We start from the raw sequence: 18008 nt of genomic DNA on the forward strand, positions 1-18008 counted from the left end.
AAGTACATATTATAATAAAGTAATAAGATTAATTTTGTTGTCATTTAAAAATATATTTACCAATCATGTAGTCCATATTAAGTGAGACTAATTTATATTGAATTCATATAATATATTATATAGTCTATTATGATATTTTATATATTATGATAACTTATATTGTATTATATAATTTTTATACTATCTATTAATTAACTATTAATTAAACACACTTAATTTGAATTACATTATTGTCACAATCCATATTAAATCCATATTATTATTTGCACTTCAATTCCAGAAGGTGCTTAAGAAAAACATAGAAACTCAATTTGACATTATTATCAACATAGGTGGAAAATGTTTGTAGTTGTTAATTACAAATCTACAACATTTACAAATCATGTAATCCATAATAAGTGCAGTATTATTTAAGATGATGGTATTAATGCTGACTGATTCCTTTCATTGTTATGTGACACCACATTACGGCATCTGTGTGTACTGACAAATGCTCTTCTGGATGATGTCATATTAGGTCATTATTTACAGAATGTGGGTGCAGTGAGTACAATATGAGTATATGGGTTTATGCAAACATATAGGCTCTGCCAGGAAAGAGGATGTTCCGCACGGACTTCAAGAAACGCTTCCAATGACTAGATGAAGATTTGTTTGAAACAAGCAAAGTGAACGAGCGGAAAGACAGAAGGGGACTTAATAAACAAAAGACCCAGGCCCACAGACAGACGGGGCAGGCAGGGAAACATGATCTCTTATCCATAGTTGATATTGATTTGGGCCTTGGGTTCCCAGTGGGCACCATTAATGGAGGCAAATGACCATTTGGACATACTGACTGTCACTAAGGTGCTGGAACTGATCCAGAATGTGTGAGAAAGACCCGTCATGCACAGTACATCTCATATCAGTGATGCCATCTGATCAACTAATGCTGATGCAACTTCAAGTGACCAACTGTTTGACTGACCAGTTAAAACAATGGAAAACTGCAGAGGTAAATGGGAAGAGATTGAGTGTAAATAAGCACCTCTATATTTACCAAGAGAAGAATTTCATGAGCATTTCCTAAGGAATAAGATAAGTATGCTCACCAATTATGGTAAAGAAATACACAACACTACATTACACTACACTACAGCCTCATGTGGTCACCACAACTACATTTTTTTAATGTAGCTGATGCATTGCATGCATTTGTAAGTCTATAACTGCATATCATCTAAATAATATATTCATGTAATATATTTTTTTAACAAACACACATTGTTTTTTTTATTCTTAGTATTTAAACTCTTTTACCTAACCCTACCTAACCTATAAAATACAGTGACAACTTACCCCATATAGTGTGTGACAACATGCCCCACGTTGAGGTCAATGTATAGTAAATTAACTAAATTAAAATTAAAATGTAGATAAGAACATGTATTTTTTAAATATGTTAATGTTCAAAGGATTAAGTTGTACAATTTAATAGATTTAAATATATATAAAATAAACAGCTGGTGTCAGTCCAATACAATTCAAACAAAAAATGTTGTATTATTATTATTATTATGTTGTATTAAGTTATAATATGTTGGTTCCATTATAATTTATATTGACTAAAATGGTGTTTTTATTATTATTATTATTAGTGTATTATTTAAACGGTTTTAAGTACATGTATTTTATGCTTTAAGTGAGTTTTAATAAAAACCCCACCTTGAATATATATATATATATATATATATATATATATATATATATATATATATATATATATATATATATATATATATATATATATATATATATATAAATGAAATTATTAATTAGGTTAAAACTATGAGTGTTACGAGTGTTATCAATTTGCTTAATATAATTTTTTTAATGAATATATCAACATCAGGTAACATTTATACAATTCAAACTACGACATGTTTGTATTATTATTAGCAGTAGTAGTGTTAGTAGTATTGCTGCTGCTGCTGTTGTTGTTCCAGATTTCATCTTTGCCGCCAGGCGTGGCATCATGAGGACAGTGTCGTCTGAGGTGGAAACACGAATGGTCTTTGTTCAAGGTTTGCCTTCGATGTTGCTAGACACGTGCTCGCTCTCCCCTCTCTCTCTCTCTCTCTCTCTCTCTACCATAAATGTGCAGTGCAGATCCTGCAACGTCTGTCCGATAACTCCCCCTGTCTTTTCTTCTCAATGCCTTTCAGTGTAACAGCACTCCATGCGCAACTGTAGTCAAAACAACAACTCAGTGACCCGCTGCAACTAGCAGCAAACAGAGTGGGCGGACCCCCCAAATCATGTCAGTTTAACTCTTTCAGTTAAACTAGGGGGAAACTGTGGAAATATTGGGGACAGATGTTTCACTTCCTCTGTTTAAAAAGCCACCGACACTCGCCGCGTATTCTCGGTCATGTTATGACACTCAGCTGACCAAACATCACAACAGAAGTGCTGCTGTTGAGAAAGCAGAGCGGCAGCTGCATGCTGTTGTTTTCAGGCGCACATGTGTGATCATTCTGGCACGCCTCTTCTCACAACACAAGGCAATGAACTATGATGTCGTAACCTGATATTTACGGCATACAAATCATTTTTTGGATTATTCATTAGAAGTGAGTTGTTGTTGGTTGCTACAAAGGAGTCTGAAATGCAACGGGATGGATGGGTGGATGGATGGATGGCTGGTGACTCTGTCTCAGGGAGGCAGGTTATGGCAAGCTGTTTGAACATTTTTTTTTTTTTAACTAGTAGCTTATGCCTTTTAGAAATAAATAAACAGATTCCACAACAACAAAAATAATCGCGATTATTATTATTATTATTATTAATATTATATTAAGTTATTACAAGGGTACTATATTAAGTACATATAAAAGGGTATGTTCAAGTAATATGTTCAAGTAATATATATATATATATATATATATATATATATATATATATATATATATATATATATATATATATATATATATATATATTTCTTAATAATATATTCAACATAATACAAACATAACCTTTTTCTTTTTGTATAATGCTGCAATTTTCTACTGGTGTTCATATTAATATTTTATGAATGATGATGACTCACTTGCGAATGATAATTAAATATCACCATGCAATCAATCAATCAATAAAAATAGCATGTTGTTAAATGTCACATTAGTGTATCTCAGACATGGGGACTTGTGACTTGGTGACTTGGACTCGAGTCGACTCGAGTCGCTATTTTTAGGACTTGAGACTTGACTCGGACTTGGAAGTTAAAGACTCGGGACTTGACTTGACTTGAGACACGATGACTTGAATGACTTGAGTGTTAATCACATCATGTTTTCAGTTTGAATATAAAATATATAAATTATTTTTTTAAATAAAGTTGATTACTCAGCTGGAGCGCAGGCTGAGAATAGCGTCGTGACTGGATCAGGACACTATCATCAGTCATGCCCTCTCTACCTTACACACACCACGCCCACTTAAATCAGATATCACATCACATCAACATGTCAGCCTGAGAGGTACCGAGGGTCATCGCTTTTGTCTTCAATAGTTCGCGCCTAAAAACGCGTGGAAAACGCTAGTCGCGCCGCTTTCTCCTTCTTTCCAAAGCGCTCGGACAGAAGTGCTCCTGGGGCGTCTGTCGTTGCTAAGCATCCATTACACGCTCTCTCTCAATGAAGATGCGGAAATTTCAGCAAAGTATAAATGGATTTGCAGCACTAAAAATCGCTCGCAGTAGCTCTGCTACTAAATTCGTTTCAAAATGGCAATTCATATACAGCTATGAACAGCTGTTCCTTCATTTTAGCTGAGCTTTCAACGTTGATACGGGAAAGGATGAAGCTGATTGGTTAGTTATTGTCACATGACCTGCGGTGCGCTTGCGGCATTCTGAAAAGTTTAGATGTTTTTAACTGGATGCGGTGCGACGCGCGCGCGTTGCTTCCATTATGAGCGCGCATACCGCGCGCCTACATTGGAAATAACGAACTTGCGCGCGCAAAAGACGTGATGTGAACGGCCCCGAATATTTTGTTACCTTGTCTTTCTCATAGAGCAAAACAATTAATCAGAAAAACTAATGTAGCTGCCGCGATTACCCAATCATGAGAAGTGCATATATATATATATATATATATATATATATATATATATATATATATATATATATATACACAGTACAGAATATAAATATGACGTATTTTAAGTTGTTTCATACTTTTTTGTTATGTACAGTACAGACCAAAAGTTTGGACACACCTTCTCATTCAAAGAGTTTTCTTTATTTTCATGACTATGTAAATTGTAGAGTCACACTGAAGGCATCAAGGTCTATTTGACCAAGAAGGAGAGTGATGGGGTGCTGCGCCAGATGACCTGGCCTCCACAGTCACCGGAGCTGAACCCAATCCAGATGGTTTAGGGGTGAGCTGGACCACAGACAGAAGGCAAAAGGGCCAACAAGTGCTAAGCATCTCTCGGAGAACTCCTTCAAGACTGTTGGAAGACCATTTCAGGTGACTACCTCTTGAAGCTCATCAAGAGAATGCCAGGAGTGTGCAAAGCAGTAATCAAAACAAAAAGTGGCTACTTTGAAGAACCAAGAATATTACATATTTTCAGTTGTTTCACACTTGTTTGTTATGTATATAATTCCATATATAATTCCACATGTGTTAATTCATAGTTTTGATGCCTTCAGTGTGAATCTACAATTTTCATAGTCATGAAAATAAGAAAACTCTTTGAATGAGAAGGTGTTTCCAAACTTTTGGTCTGTACTGTACATAACAAAAAAGTATGAAACAACTGAAAATACGTCATATTTATATTCTATACTCTGAGAGAGAGAGAGTGTGTGTGTGTGTGTGTGTGTGTGAGAGAGAGAGAGAGAGAGAGAGAGAGAGAGGAGAAATGTAACAGTTTAATGTTGTATGTAAACTGTGTTTGAGAGAGAGAGAGAGAGAGGTGTTCAGAGAGGAGTCTGTTGGATGTTTAGCTGTTATTTGTTTTATGGACTCAATGTTGAAAATGTAAAACATTTCAAACACTGTTGGCAGAAGTGAAAAATAAATAATTTTAGGAAGTTACAATTTTGTTTGATTCCATGATGTATTTTACTGAACATGAGTATTTACAATGCAAATCCAAATTATTTTAATTTACTGACAGTTACTTATATCTTGTCTTTTAACTTTATTAAGATCAGATTCTGCAGGTAAAATAACAATATTAAGGTGACTTGACTTGGACTTGACTTGACATAGCTTGTGACTTGACTTGACTTGACTTGCCCAAGAAAAAAATACTTGGGACTTACTTGAGACTTGAAGGTTAAGACTTGAGACTTACTTGAGACTTGCACATGTGTGACTTGGTCCCATCTCTGGTGTATCTGGATAAGTATTACTATAATGAATTTAAGTAATAAAACAATCATATTAATATATATATATATATATATATATATATATATATATTTGAAATAATATATTTATTGCTAAGGGAAATTAGAACAATTGTAATAATATGTATTAATAAATGTTTTTGTATTAACCGAATACACATTACTACTAATAATAAATGAAAGTTATATATATATATATATATATATATATATATATATATATATATATATATATATATATATAATACACCTATAAATAAGCTTTTTTTAAAAGTTGTTGATCAACCTTGTTTGGGTCGCCTGGAAGAAGGTGTCTGTTGAAAGACCTGAAACACCCAATGATGCAAAAGAATCAACACTGATAATGTGTCCAAGTTGTGCATCAGAGCATGCATAAATAAGTGAATATTTACAAATTGAAATATTCAACTACAATTCTGTTTATCATTACTTAAGAAATGAATTAGTATTTTTGTAAATGTGTGATGTGCGAGTATAATTTATAAATATTTGAAACATTTTAAATTCAATTTTTAAATAAATGATTTACGATAAATATATAAAATGTTAGTTAATTAACATTTTATGCTTTTTCAGCATAAATTAAACAATATATTTTTGTTAAAAACAAAATCATTCTGCACAATCTGCATACTTGTTAAAAAAAATTATATATATATATATATATATAATTTAAAAAAAATGATTCTAGGGAATATAAGCATCAACGGCTTGCCATAGGCGGGGACTGAGTGAACCAGACGGGGTGGAGCATCGATTCGCCTGGCCCCTCTCGACGCAGACATCCTTGTGTCCCGTTTGCCTTGTGCATTTCAGAACCGGAGAGGGGGCAGGTCTGTGGGAGGGACTAGCGCATAGGGGGGACTAGGACCAAGAGGGGGCGGGGTGGCGGCGAGGGTGCTGTTCTTCCAGTCTCTTACCAGTGTCTTTGTCTCACACTCTTTTGTTAGCCATGCCTAGCTTGCTGGTTCTAGCAGGGATCATGGAGAAAAATGGGGGCTACGGCGGGGATTTGGCCGGCTCCGGCTTCGGCAGCGAGGGCCTCCTGGTGCCGCCCGAGGAGGAGGACGATTCCCGTGCCCTTAGAGTTGCGCTGGGCCAACTGTCGCTGCTGGGTCTTGGAGAGGGCGAGGACGGGGCTCCTGCGGGTGGAGGTGGTGGTGGAGGAGTTCAAGACAGGAGTAACAATAACCACCACAATCACATCCAAGCCGAATCTGGGATGTTACAAGGGAAGAACAAGTTATGCGCCTTGTACGACAGCTCGCCCACCGAAACCAAAGGACGGGGCTGCAACATAACGGAGTGCGTCCCCGTGCCAAGCTCCGAACATGTGGCCGAAATAGTGGGGAGGCAAGGTAAATACAACAATGCGCACTTTCACATGCTTTCCAACTCGTTCTCCAGGGTGCGCAGCTCAAACTAAGTGTGGAGCTGTCTTAACAAAGAAAAAGGGAGTGGTGTTGCTTTTAACGTGTCTGTTTTAGCCACAATTCAGCACTCTGTTTCGGCGCGTAGATGGCATATACATGGGCATTTCCTGTCAGCTTTAAGCAAACTTATCAGCGGGTACGAGAACAAAGGCGTCATTCCACATCCACGCGTTCAATGTCAGCACGCTGCTTTCCCTTTGTCGTCTGAGGGCGCGTAATTCTGCTTTTTAAAAAACAGAAAATGGAACGCGTGGTGCGCTCGCTGGATACAGTGTAACAGTCAACGGTCTTTGTTGACTGGATACATTGTGTCGTTCGCTCCTTCGCGCGCCTCTGTAGTTCCTGGGGGCTTTCATATGCAGAACCACGTTGTTTTGTCGGGCTACCTCAGACAAAGAGGACTTGTAGGGTAACTTTAGTCCATCACTGATGTCCGAATGTGTCTTGAGCGTCTAAAAGTGATGCAATTTGACAGCGTGGTCAGACAAAGAAGTAAAAGTCCTTGTCTGCTTTGAGGGCAGAGATATATAAACGTGACTTGTCGAAAAAGTTGCATTTTGAATGTGTGATGATATTTGGAATAAGTTGAGGAGGCAATTATGTGTTGTTGGATCACTTTGCTGACCCTGTTGTCTTATTACCATTAAGAAGCCACTTCATGATACATTTCCAGTATCCTGGAAAGCCATGTTGCATTTGGTCCTGGAGAGACAGACTATAAAGACTGTATATGAGTCACGCCCCGTCTACCAGTACAGCAGCCCTGCACTCAGAGCAGGGGGCCAGGAAGCCTCTGCTGTCCATCCGCGAGGAGCCTAATATCTCACCCAGATTAATTATACACTAATAAATGTCCCAGCAAGTGGGTTCCATGCATATGACGACTTTGTTGAGTTGTAAAGTGGCCTGCGTGTTTTCAGAATCCAAATGGCTCTAATTTGGGATGCAAGTGAGCATGTGGATTGGAAATTGCTGATTAAGAGGATTCGAAATGGGGTCTTTACCTCATTAGTCACTGATAGTACTGCCACATCCTGTGACATTCGTTTGGCCTTTATAAGGTTAATTTAATTGCATTTTTATGAATAGATAGATCCATTTGCCCTCATAATAACAAGCAAGAGTGATGTCAAGAAAAAAGAAAGCAGCACACTTATGTATCCTTGTTATCGCCATTAGTTGGAATTTTGAGCTGTATGGTTCCAGTGCTTTGTTCACCTGCAGTGGCTGCCATCATGCCTGTTAGGAGATGTGCTCCTGCAGAGAGAGAGGTACGTTTCAGTGGCGGGAGGGAATCTGTGCTCCCCGCTGTCAGTGCTAGACAGTCCATCCAGGTTATTTTTTTAGCTTCTGCCATACACAATGAGGCATGAAACCAGTGTGCAGAGATCTATCCACTGAACATGCCCCTGGGCGGAGAAAGCCACCCCACTCTTGATAAGACACCACCGAGGTGCTAATAAATACTCTGGTGCTGAACACGAGGCAGATGCTGTGGAACACCACACCTTGTCATGAATTCATATCTCAACAATAACTTTATGGGGGATTTTGTGTGCTTGCTTTGTCCTCAAGTCAACTCCATCTGCAAAATAGTTGGAAAATTTACATCAGAAACATTTTAATTTGGGCTTTGGTGCTGAATATCATAGTGTTTGTAACTGTCAGTTAACACATGGCACTGTTGCTGAAGAGGCGCCATTCAGATAACAGTGATTTTTAAGCGCTATTGTATTTTTTTTAATAGGATACATCAATACAGAATGGAAAATGTTAATGGGATTTATTATGCTAAATAATTAAAAGCAAATACATTTTTTTCTATATTATGAATGAAACAGCAGAATAGTAGTGTAATGCATACAGTGTAAGGTTTAAAAAAAAGAAAAGAAAAAAAAGGTCATTTACCACAGCAGAGAAGAGTCATTTCCAAATTCACTTTGGGCCTCATTCATTAAACACGAGCAGAATAAATTTCATTGTGCATTGTTAAATCAATAGTTTTCTGAAAAGAAATGACACAGAAAGAAAGATTAACACAGATATTTATTTTGTCTATGGATAAGGTCAAGTGGGTGTAATCAAATAAAACAAACTGCAAGATAATTCTCATTTTTATCATCAAAAGTATATTTTGTACAAATAAATTGCCAGGCAATGGATTTTTTTTCTTTTTCAGAAAATTTATATTTTAATAAATTTTCTACAAAAAAATGGTAAAACAGTGTCCTTTTTATAATCAAAAAATTATATTTTGGTTACATTAGAAATAGGTTACAATAGAAAAAAAGGCATGGACAGGCCCAGACGGAATCTGCTGACTTTTGCAATGAATCTGCAGAATTGTTTATGTAGAACCATGGTAAAATTATGAAACATGATCAATTTAAACATAATAAATTGTGTTTAAACTGAATAGAATAAACAGTACTATACATTTACTGAGAACTGAAAACAGTCATAATGTTTAAATGACACTCAACACATAAAGAACTTTGCGAATGAGTTGTTCTGCTGCAGATTCTGAGCATGGGTGACCTTTTGACCTGTATACAAATGAGCAAAATAAGTATTATCTTAAAGATATTAGTTATACTATTATTATAATACTCCTTCTCCCCTCAACAGGTTGCAAAATCAAAGCTTTGCGTGCAAAGACAAACACCTACATCAAGACCCCCGTCCGAGGCGAAGAACCAGTCTTCCTCATCACCGGCCGCAAAGAGGACGTGGCCCTGGCCAGACGTGAAATCATCTCAGCTGCGGAGCACTTCTCCATGCTGCGGGCCTCCAGGAACAAGTTGGGCGTCTCTTTCAGTGGATCGCCTCCTGCGCCGTTACCTGGCCAGACCACCATTCAGGTGCGGGTTCCCTACCGCGTCGTGGGTTTGGTGGTCGGACCGAAAGGCTCGACTATAAAACGCATCCAGCAGCAAACGTGCACTTACATCGTGACTCCGAGCCGTGACCGTGACCCTGTCTTTGAGATCACCGGCTCCCCTGGGAATGCAGAACGGGCAAAGGAAGAAATCGAGGCGCACATCGCCTTCCGCACGGGTGGCCTGCATGACCACAACAATGAGAACGACTGCTTGGGACCTGAGAGCGGCAACGGGGGTCTGGAGAGCCGCCTGCAGCAGGTGTGGGGGCTACAGGGAGCCCCGCGCAAACCGCTTGCCAGCAGCTACCGCCAGAATTTCTCAGACGCCATGGTTGGAAGTAGTGGAGGAGGAGGAAGTGGGATTTACAGTAAAGGTGACTTTACCAATCATGGCAGTGGTGACAAGCCATGCTCCTACTTCGGATCTGAGGGCACTCAAAGCTGGGGCGATCCTGACTATCCCAAACAGGTGGCTTACTACGCCCAGCAGCGCTCCAAAAGCTTTGGAGGCCTGCCTCTTCCTCTGACCAGACTGTCGCCGGGACTGCCTGAACCATGCGGCACCGGAAACTCCAACGCTGTCGGGTCTCCTCACGCCCAGGCGCGCCGTGCCCACAGTGAGCCCACCGCTGTCACAGCCACGTTCACCGGACGTCTCCCCGTCCCGGATTCTCCGCCTGCCGTGGCTCGAGAGTGCATGACCTGTTTTGAGAGCAAAGTGACCGCCGCTCTGGTCCCGTGTGGTCATAACCTCTTCTGCATGGAGTGCGCCATCCGAATTTGTGAGCTAAACCATCCGGAGTGTCCTGTCTGCCACACCCTGGTCACACAGGCCATCCGGATATTCTCTTAAAAAGTCGTCGTTGTTTTTTGTTGTTGTTTGCTTTGCTTTGTTTTTGTTATTTTGTGGTTCGTTTTTACTCTGTAGAATCAGTTCACTTTTAATCTTTTTTTATTTGGTCAGTATTCACTTTTTTATTTTTCAGAAAACACAAAACCAAAACAAGCAGATATTTTAGAACACACTGCTTGGTTTACTAAAAAAAAAAAGAGGAAGAAGTATTTTCAGATTTTTCTTTTATATGTACACATATATACATATATATTTTATAAAAGTTTTTTTAAAAATGGAAAGAACGTAGTTCTTAGCATGTTGGTTTCTTTTACTTTATTTTATTTAATTTTTTACTGGTGCTGTTTTTTTCCACATGGTGTGTGTGGATGGTAACAGAAGAAATAATGTGAACATTTTACACTTTTCCTTTGCTGGGAAGGTTTATTATTATAAAAAAAATATCATTACAAGTTTATTTCCTAAGATTGGAGTATAGTTTTTTTAAGGCAAACTAGAATCTTAAATCTTTGCACCTTAAAACTGATGTAAAGTGATTGTCACAAAAAAACAACAACAACATTACATTTCTAGATGTCTATACAGAATAGATGGCATAGAAATAGGGGCTGATATGTACAACCTGATGGCTTTAAATTTGGATCATATTCTAAATGACACAATTACCCATGTAGTATCTGCTTTGTAAACAAATTGAACGGGTAATTGACGAGTAAAACAGGGAGTTTCTTTTTATTCATTTTGTTTTGTTTCTGCTCCAGTGAGCCTGTTATGTGATGTATCTAAAACGGTCTTATTAGGTACAATACGAAAAGAAGAAAACTATTTGAGCAAAATGATTGGTCAGCTCAAAAAAACCTTGGAATTCATCCAGCGTTCTGTTTTCAAGAGGACTTTCCCGGGTTCTCTCAGTAACGTTTTTATTCTCCTTTCTGCACTCAGTCAGTATGTTTATGAATTTTTCTTTCTCACAGGCTGAGCATAAGGCATAAGATGAAGTACAAAAAAAAGCAGAGGGGGCGATCGAGGGGAGGGGGTCTGTAATCTGATCCTGAATAGACCAAATAGACAAAAGCAAGCAAGACTCCGAGCTACCGTACTATGTAAATCACCCATTCCTGAGGTGCAAAGCGTCCTCCGACTGTCCGTCTGTACTGAGGCAGGTGCTGGATATCGTACTTTAGATGAAGTTTTTGTATTTTCTGAGAGTCTGGCTTGTCGGGGGATGACTGTGCTCTAAATCTACAAACCTCTCATTCGCTGTAATAACTCCAGATCTCCTCCCAGTGAGTGTATTGTTTTGTCGCATTGGTGGTACAATCCCCGGAGCGCCCCGACATGGGCTGCCCTAGGAGGAGCTGATAATTAGCCATACATCAGAGTCCAGGTGCAAAGCAACTGCTGTAGGAAGGAGGGGTGGCGTACAGTGGCGTGAATAAGGACAGAGACGCCGCACAGGGGTCTAAACTAGGTGCAGCTGGGGCCCCTCCTGTTGATCGCTTGCCCGCTCTCGTTCTGGTATTCCCATTGGGGAGAAAAGGGGCCTCTTTTGTCCTGCCATGGGGTGGAAAAAAAAAATTCAAAGAGAAAAGCTGGCCGTTCTGAGTAGAGAGTGTGACTAGATAGACCCAAAGCATTTTTCTTCTGAGATTTCTCGTTTAATGTGCACGAGAGGCAGGCCGTCGAAGTTTCCATGGAGTCTTCCTTCATGAGCGGGACATCCTGCCGTGACCCCCTCGAGACAGGCCTGCCAGCGCACGGTCACGAGCAGCCAATCGGAGAACAACTTTGAACTCCACAGTGAAATCAGACAATTGTAATTGACAAGAAAGCAGGGGGAGAAACGCCCAATTTGGTGTCCGCTCATGCTGAATCAAATTACACACCCACTGCCTGTCTCATTGCAGGCTGGGGGATTTCGGGATAGGGGATTAGAGCGTTCTGAGGTTGGGAAACTATCTTTTTTCCCCCTTGCTAGAAGGCAACTACAAAAGAACGGAGCCACTGAAAATGCACTCAGATTGAAATGGGTCAGTTTTTCCCCCATCGAGCCTCTGCGCGCCATTGCCACATGTGCGCGGTGTTAGAAGATATGCTAGGGGTAAGCCTGTGATTGTATTTAACTTCCTATAACGATTTACATTTGAGCCATTAGCATCTTAGATATTAGTTCTGAAAAAACTTTTGACTGTTACAGGAGATATATTTTGTTTGCTTCATCTGAATTCATGTATTACGGCCGCATTAGCGCCTTGTTTTTGTTTTTTATAAGCGTTAGTGTAATAAGGTACTTTGTTTAAATCAAATATATTTCAAGTCCCTTTAAGTAACTCTCAGATTTGAGATACAAAACTGAAAAGACTTAAATTAAAGCTCTTAAAAGCACCTTATTTTTAAGCAAGCAAACAGCATTTGCAATCGAAAAGCATGTGAATTTCTCAACAGTGAACTCAAATGGCAAATACTATCGTTATTATTGCACTTAGGTTATATTTTGGGTTAGTCGGTTGTATTTGCACGGATAGCATATTTTGAACTAGTCACGTAGTGGTATTTCTAAATCGAAATAGAATTTAAATTTACTTTAAAATGAAGGGACGATACGATGGCGTTTTCTTGCCTTCATTTCTGGTTCTTCAAATCCCCAGCACTGATCAGGGACAGAAGCTCGTCCACTGAAGGAATGTATGTTTGTGCATTTCGGCCATTTATATATATGAAAACCAAAACCATTTTGAAAAAACAGAATCAATTATGCAAACCTTAATAGCTTGAATTTTAGAATCCGATTCAGAACAACAGTTGTCTGTCTATATACCACATTTCGTTCTCCTGCCTCTTTTAAGGTCACTAGGTCACAGTATGCAGGAAACAGCAATAACTGTCTAAATAAAATAAGTTAACCCTTATCCTAAAATGCACTGTTACAAAAATGCTTCTGAATGGTTGACAACCCTAAGAATAGTTAAAAGCCATGCACATTGTATTTCCCCCGATTAAAGCCCCTTTTGAGAACAAAAGCAGTAACAACTTTCCCTATTAGAAAATGCAGCAATTCAAATGTTTTGTTTCTTAACCAAATGTCACAACTTCTAATAGAGTGATGATATACTTCAAAGAATGTAGCCTGAATCAATGGAGAAGGAGCAGTGGAAGTATTCAGAGCGAGATATTATTCAATACAGGCTTTGAAAGAGACTTTATACAGCCAATCACAGCAAAACTTTTTTAAGTATTATTTATTTGATAGGAATAAGACTATATTTATTGACATTTAGGGAGATATATAATAAAGACTGACTACCATAAGCATATCATTAAATATATTTCACTTTATAAGCAATTCTGAAAATATTGTAATAGTCTCTAATAGCCTACTTGCTAGTTTGTAATATTGCGTAAGGTGTCATCCCAGTAGAAAATTAAATAAAGTGTGATGTTATTGATGCCCAAAATCTGAAAGCCCTTCAGAAAATACATAGCCAAAAATTAGGGTTATCACAATCAAATAGGGAAATTAATTCATATAGATTAGTTGTACAGCATTTCGCTTTGCCTATACTGATGCATACGGTTATGAAAATACAAAAATATATTTACATACCCTATTGACAGGATTTAGTGCATGTAAGAGCAGCTCAGAAGAAATACAGATATATTTCAAATGCATATCAGAACGGTCTAATCATCTGCATTCAAATCCTTTAAACTGGCAAGTTTCACTATAATTTCAGAATGATGAGGGTATTATTATTATGCCTAATCCAAAATAATAACTGCCCATGCAAAAATACCATTCTGATGGAGAAGGGGGAGTGGTCACAACGTACGACTACAGATTCACCATGAAAAGTGGTCCGGTTTAGAGTCTGACAGGTTTAGCAAGAATGTTTTATCTAACGTGAAGTTTAATATTAAGAACCACTGTGAACCATTTCCGTTTCTGCTTCTTTCTTTTTTTTTTCAGTAATTATGTGGTGTTGTTAAACCGTTGCAGTTCAACCGTTTCTCTTGCTTCCTTTTTGGTTGTGCATGCTGGGAAATTATTTTACAGAGCACTATTAACCTTTGAACAGCCTGTGTAGATAAAATATAACAGAGCCACTTGTACTACAGAGATTTTAGTGAGGACTAGAGCTGGTGTTTAATGTAATGCTGCACAAAGAGACCAGTTTATTTTTCCAAACATATTTCTCTTACCCAACGTTAATTATCTAATGCACAAATACCAGATAAATACAGTTGTGCTCATGTTTACAAACCCCAAGCAGAATCTATTTAGAAGGGGCTTAGAATAAAAAATATAAAATTGTATTTTCAGTACTGCCCTGAAGATGCCATATACTAAAAGATTTACACAAATAATTTATCTGTTCAGAAATTTGCATACATGGAGTTTGTAACACTCTGTTGTCTTCTTGAGCGTCAATGATTGTTTGCCACCTTTTGTGAGAGCTGCATGAGTCCCTCAATTGTTCCGAGTGTCAGAGCTGGAGATCAGCACTGTATAGCCACTGTGGGGAAGAACTCAAATGTGCAGAGCATGCTGGGAAACCAAAGAACTTGGATGATGTTCATCAAGAACAGTGGGCTGCTTTAGCATTCAAAACTGATACAAACAGTCATTGATGCTCGAGGAAGAAACACATGAAAATAAACAAGGGCATGTGAACAATTTCGTCTTGTGGAATATGAAGGCAAGACACTCTAGGTGAATAGGATAAAAAATTACAATAGAAATCACTATTTTTCTCCAGTTGATTGATTACACTTTTTGTATTTCAAGTGTTGTGAAATGTTAGGTTTAAATATGCACATGAGGCATTATCCTATTAAATAAACAAATGTGCATACATTTCCAGAACAAACATTAAAAACACTGGAGAAAGCCTCATTAAAAATTCTTCTTTCGTATTAGTGTTAAATGTTTTTAAAGGGAAATTTGTATCTCTTTTTTTATCAGTCTGTATAAAAAGAAAACAAATTTTCATGATTGAAGGGGAGTAAATGTATAAAATCAGACATAAAATATCTAGTGACTGAAATCTACGTGAACTGCAATACAATATTCACTTAAAAGTGTATTTGCAATTTTGCATGTTTTGTTTGCACTAGTCTGAAACCACCCGTAACAAAAAGCCAGATAGCCCAAAATCTCAAAAATGACCAGTGCATGAAAAATCAATGATTTTGCCTGTAGTGTCTTGCCTTGTTTCAAACATCTGCATAAGGGATGTACTAAAACAAAATAAAATGCAATTTCAAAATTCTTCAAGGGGTTTGCAAACTTATAAGCTGAACTGTCCCTTGCATTCCTGTAATGGATATATTTGCATTTAAAGTCTTGTTTTTTTATGCGCCCGATTAGGCGAACAGTATATACCCTTATATGTTCTTAGCAGATAGTGAAGCTGCATGTATTTATCTATAACCACTGCAGCGTCCAGTCCATAGAATCACCAGAGAACATATACGTGATGCACTTAAGCAATTATAATGCCTTTCAGTATAGTACAAAGGGCAAATAATGTATTTGAATGTAAAAATGGCCACCCAACCAATGTCTAATTTTGCCTTTTGTTTCTTTATCAAAAGTGAGCTTTAAGTTGAATTTCATGGCTAGAGAAATACCACCATATCTGTTTAGGTTCTTCCTCACAGCATTTATACAAAGCAACTTAAAAGGGAACGTCAAATGTCTTATAGCTGTTTCGTAAGATTCTATTTTGCTAACATGCATTATTATTTCATAGAGGAAGAGGTCAGTATCTGGATGTTATTTATGAATATCTTTAATGAAGCAAACATATTTATAAGTAACTTCGAGACGTTTTGTTTTTTAATTAATAAATTAAAAAGTTAATATATTTCTAAAACGCATGAAGTTGATTTCTACTAAAATGATTAAAACTATAGAATTTTTATTTATGAAAGTTAGAAAAAATCCACACTTCTGACAGCATAAAACGAGTGGGGTGGGGTTTCAAAGGCTTATATTTTAAAAATGCCGGCTAGGTAATGTGTGCATTAACAATGGGATAACGGCAGAAATATTTTATAGCATTTGGGGGTATTTTAGTCACCTCAACTTTGTGCCTCAATACCGCGTTTTTGCATATTAGAAGAGCTCAGAAGTGTTGTGTACTCATCCTTTAACACATCATAGCTGAGTGAATAAAGGGTCCCTTCCTTTTTTTTATTTTAAATTGCGTTTTTTTTTTTAAATGCAATTGTTACGAAGTGATAACAGGCTGAAGTAAAACAGGGTGAAACAAAAAAATGATTGTGCATAGTACATGCATACAGCAGTAATACAAGAAAAATCAATTACATGTAACGCCGTTCCAATTTCCAATAGTTTAACAATATGCATGAAGAAAAAAAAAAAAAAAAAAAACGTTTTCCGCAAATCAAATGTACTGTTATCATATTTGTTTGCAGGTATGTGAACAGAATACAGATTTCGAGCACATTCACAGTAATACAGTTATTTGCATGTAACATCTATCAACCCGTTTCGTCACATGTAAATGAGGCTTATGTACAAACTGCTCTCAAGGGTTGATTCCTATGTTTCATTATTACCAAGAGTGTCTCAAACACGTCAAAGCGGTGAACTATTGTTTACAAGATTACACGGAGAAGCATATATAGACTCAGTACTTACTTCATGGTGAACACGCATCTCGACTTTGTTTTGGCTCTGTGGTGGCAATGATAGTTGTGTAGTGGTTTCAATTTCAGTCAGACAGGAACATGGGGGGTGGGTGGGGGGGTTAGGATGGTCACTGATGTGACCCTGCTTGGGATGAGTTACTCCGGTCCGACAGTCTGTATTTGGTAGCTTCCAGCACAGTAGAAGTGTTTCATACAGCTCTCATAGTGGTCTTAGTGCATTAGTTTGGTCAAGCATCTTCTGGTACTAGTGTTCAATTTATTGTTGATAAACGAGGGGTTTGCCACATCATAGACGAGGCTAGCCGATAATCCACGAGTCGTTTTAATTTCATAATTCAGTATCGTGTCCACACGGGGCACGCAAACTGCAGGTTTTTTCCTTAGAACATGTTCTCTGTGACCTTCATTTTTGATATTTGATCAATGTATCTATGCCATACTAGTTTTGATTTTTTTTTTTTTTTGTTATTTTCGAGAAATTGTATCGTAAATGTTTCTAATAAAACAAACTGAATAATCTGTCACTGCTCCCCTGAATTCTGTTGCTCGCACACACTTGATGGTTTGAAACAGAATTAATTTTATTTATATATGTATCGCACAAATTACCAAAAAAAGGATAATAAATCATCAAAAAGTTTAAAAACAGAAGCATTTACAGGTTCCCACGGTCAGGGAAGTATCAGGGAATTTTTAAATTAATCACATTTCAAAAAGCTCATAAATATT

General features: G+C 37.7%; 1 protein-coding gene across 1 annotated transcript; it reads left to right on the forward strand.

Annotated features, from left to right (window-relative positions):
- Positions 1-6312: 6312 nt before the first annotated feature.
- Positions 6313-17798, forward strand: mex3a (mex-3 RNA binding family member A). Its single transcript, XM_052617917.1, has 2 exons — positions 6313-6792; positions 9496-17798. Exons 1-2 carry the CDS (start codon positions 6387-6389, stop codon positions 10599-10601), a joined length of 1512 nt encoding a protein of 503 aa, XP_052473877.1. The 5' UTR covers positions 6313-6386; the 3' UTR covers positions 10602-17798.
- The last annotated feature ends 210 nt before the right edge of the window (positions 17799-18008 follow it).

Source organism: Carassius gibelio, chromosome A16 (assembly GCF_023724105.1).
Source record: "Carassius gibelio isolate Cgi1373 ecotype wild population from Czech Republic chromosome A16, carGib1.2-hapl.c, whole genome shotgun sequence".
NCBI lineage: Eukaryota > Metazoa > Chordata > Actinopteri > Cypriniformes > Cyprinidae > Carassius > Carassius gibelio.

Bases quoted from the DNA above. Each gene is read 5' to 3' on its own strand.
- mex3a (XM_052617917.1), top strand. From the start codon at position 6,387: ATGCCTAGCTTGCTGGTTCTAGCAGGGATCATGGAGAAAAATGGGGGC. The intron at 6,793-9,495 runs GTAAATACAACA...TCCCCTCAACAG, and splicing joins CGAAATAGTGGGGAGGCAAG to GTTGCAAAATCAAAGCTTTG.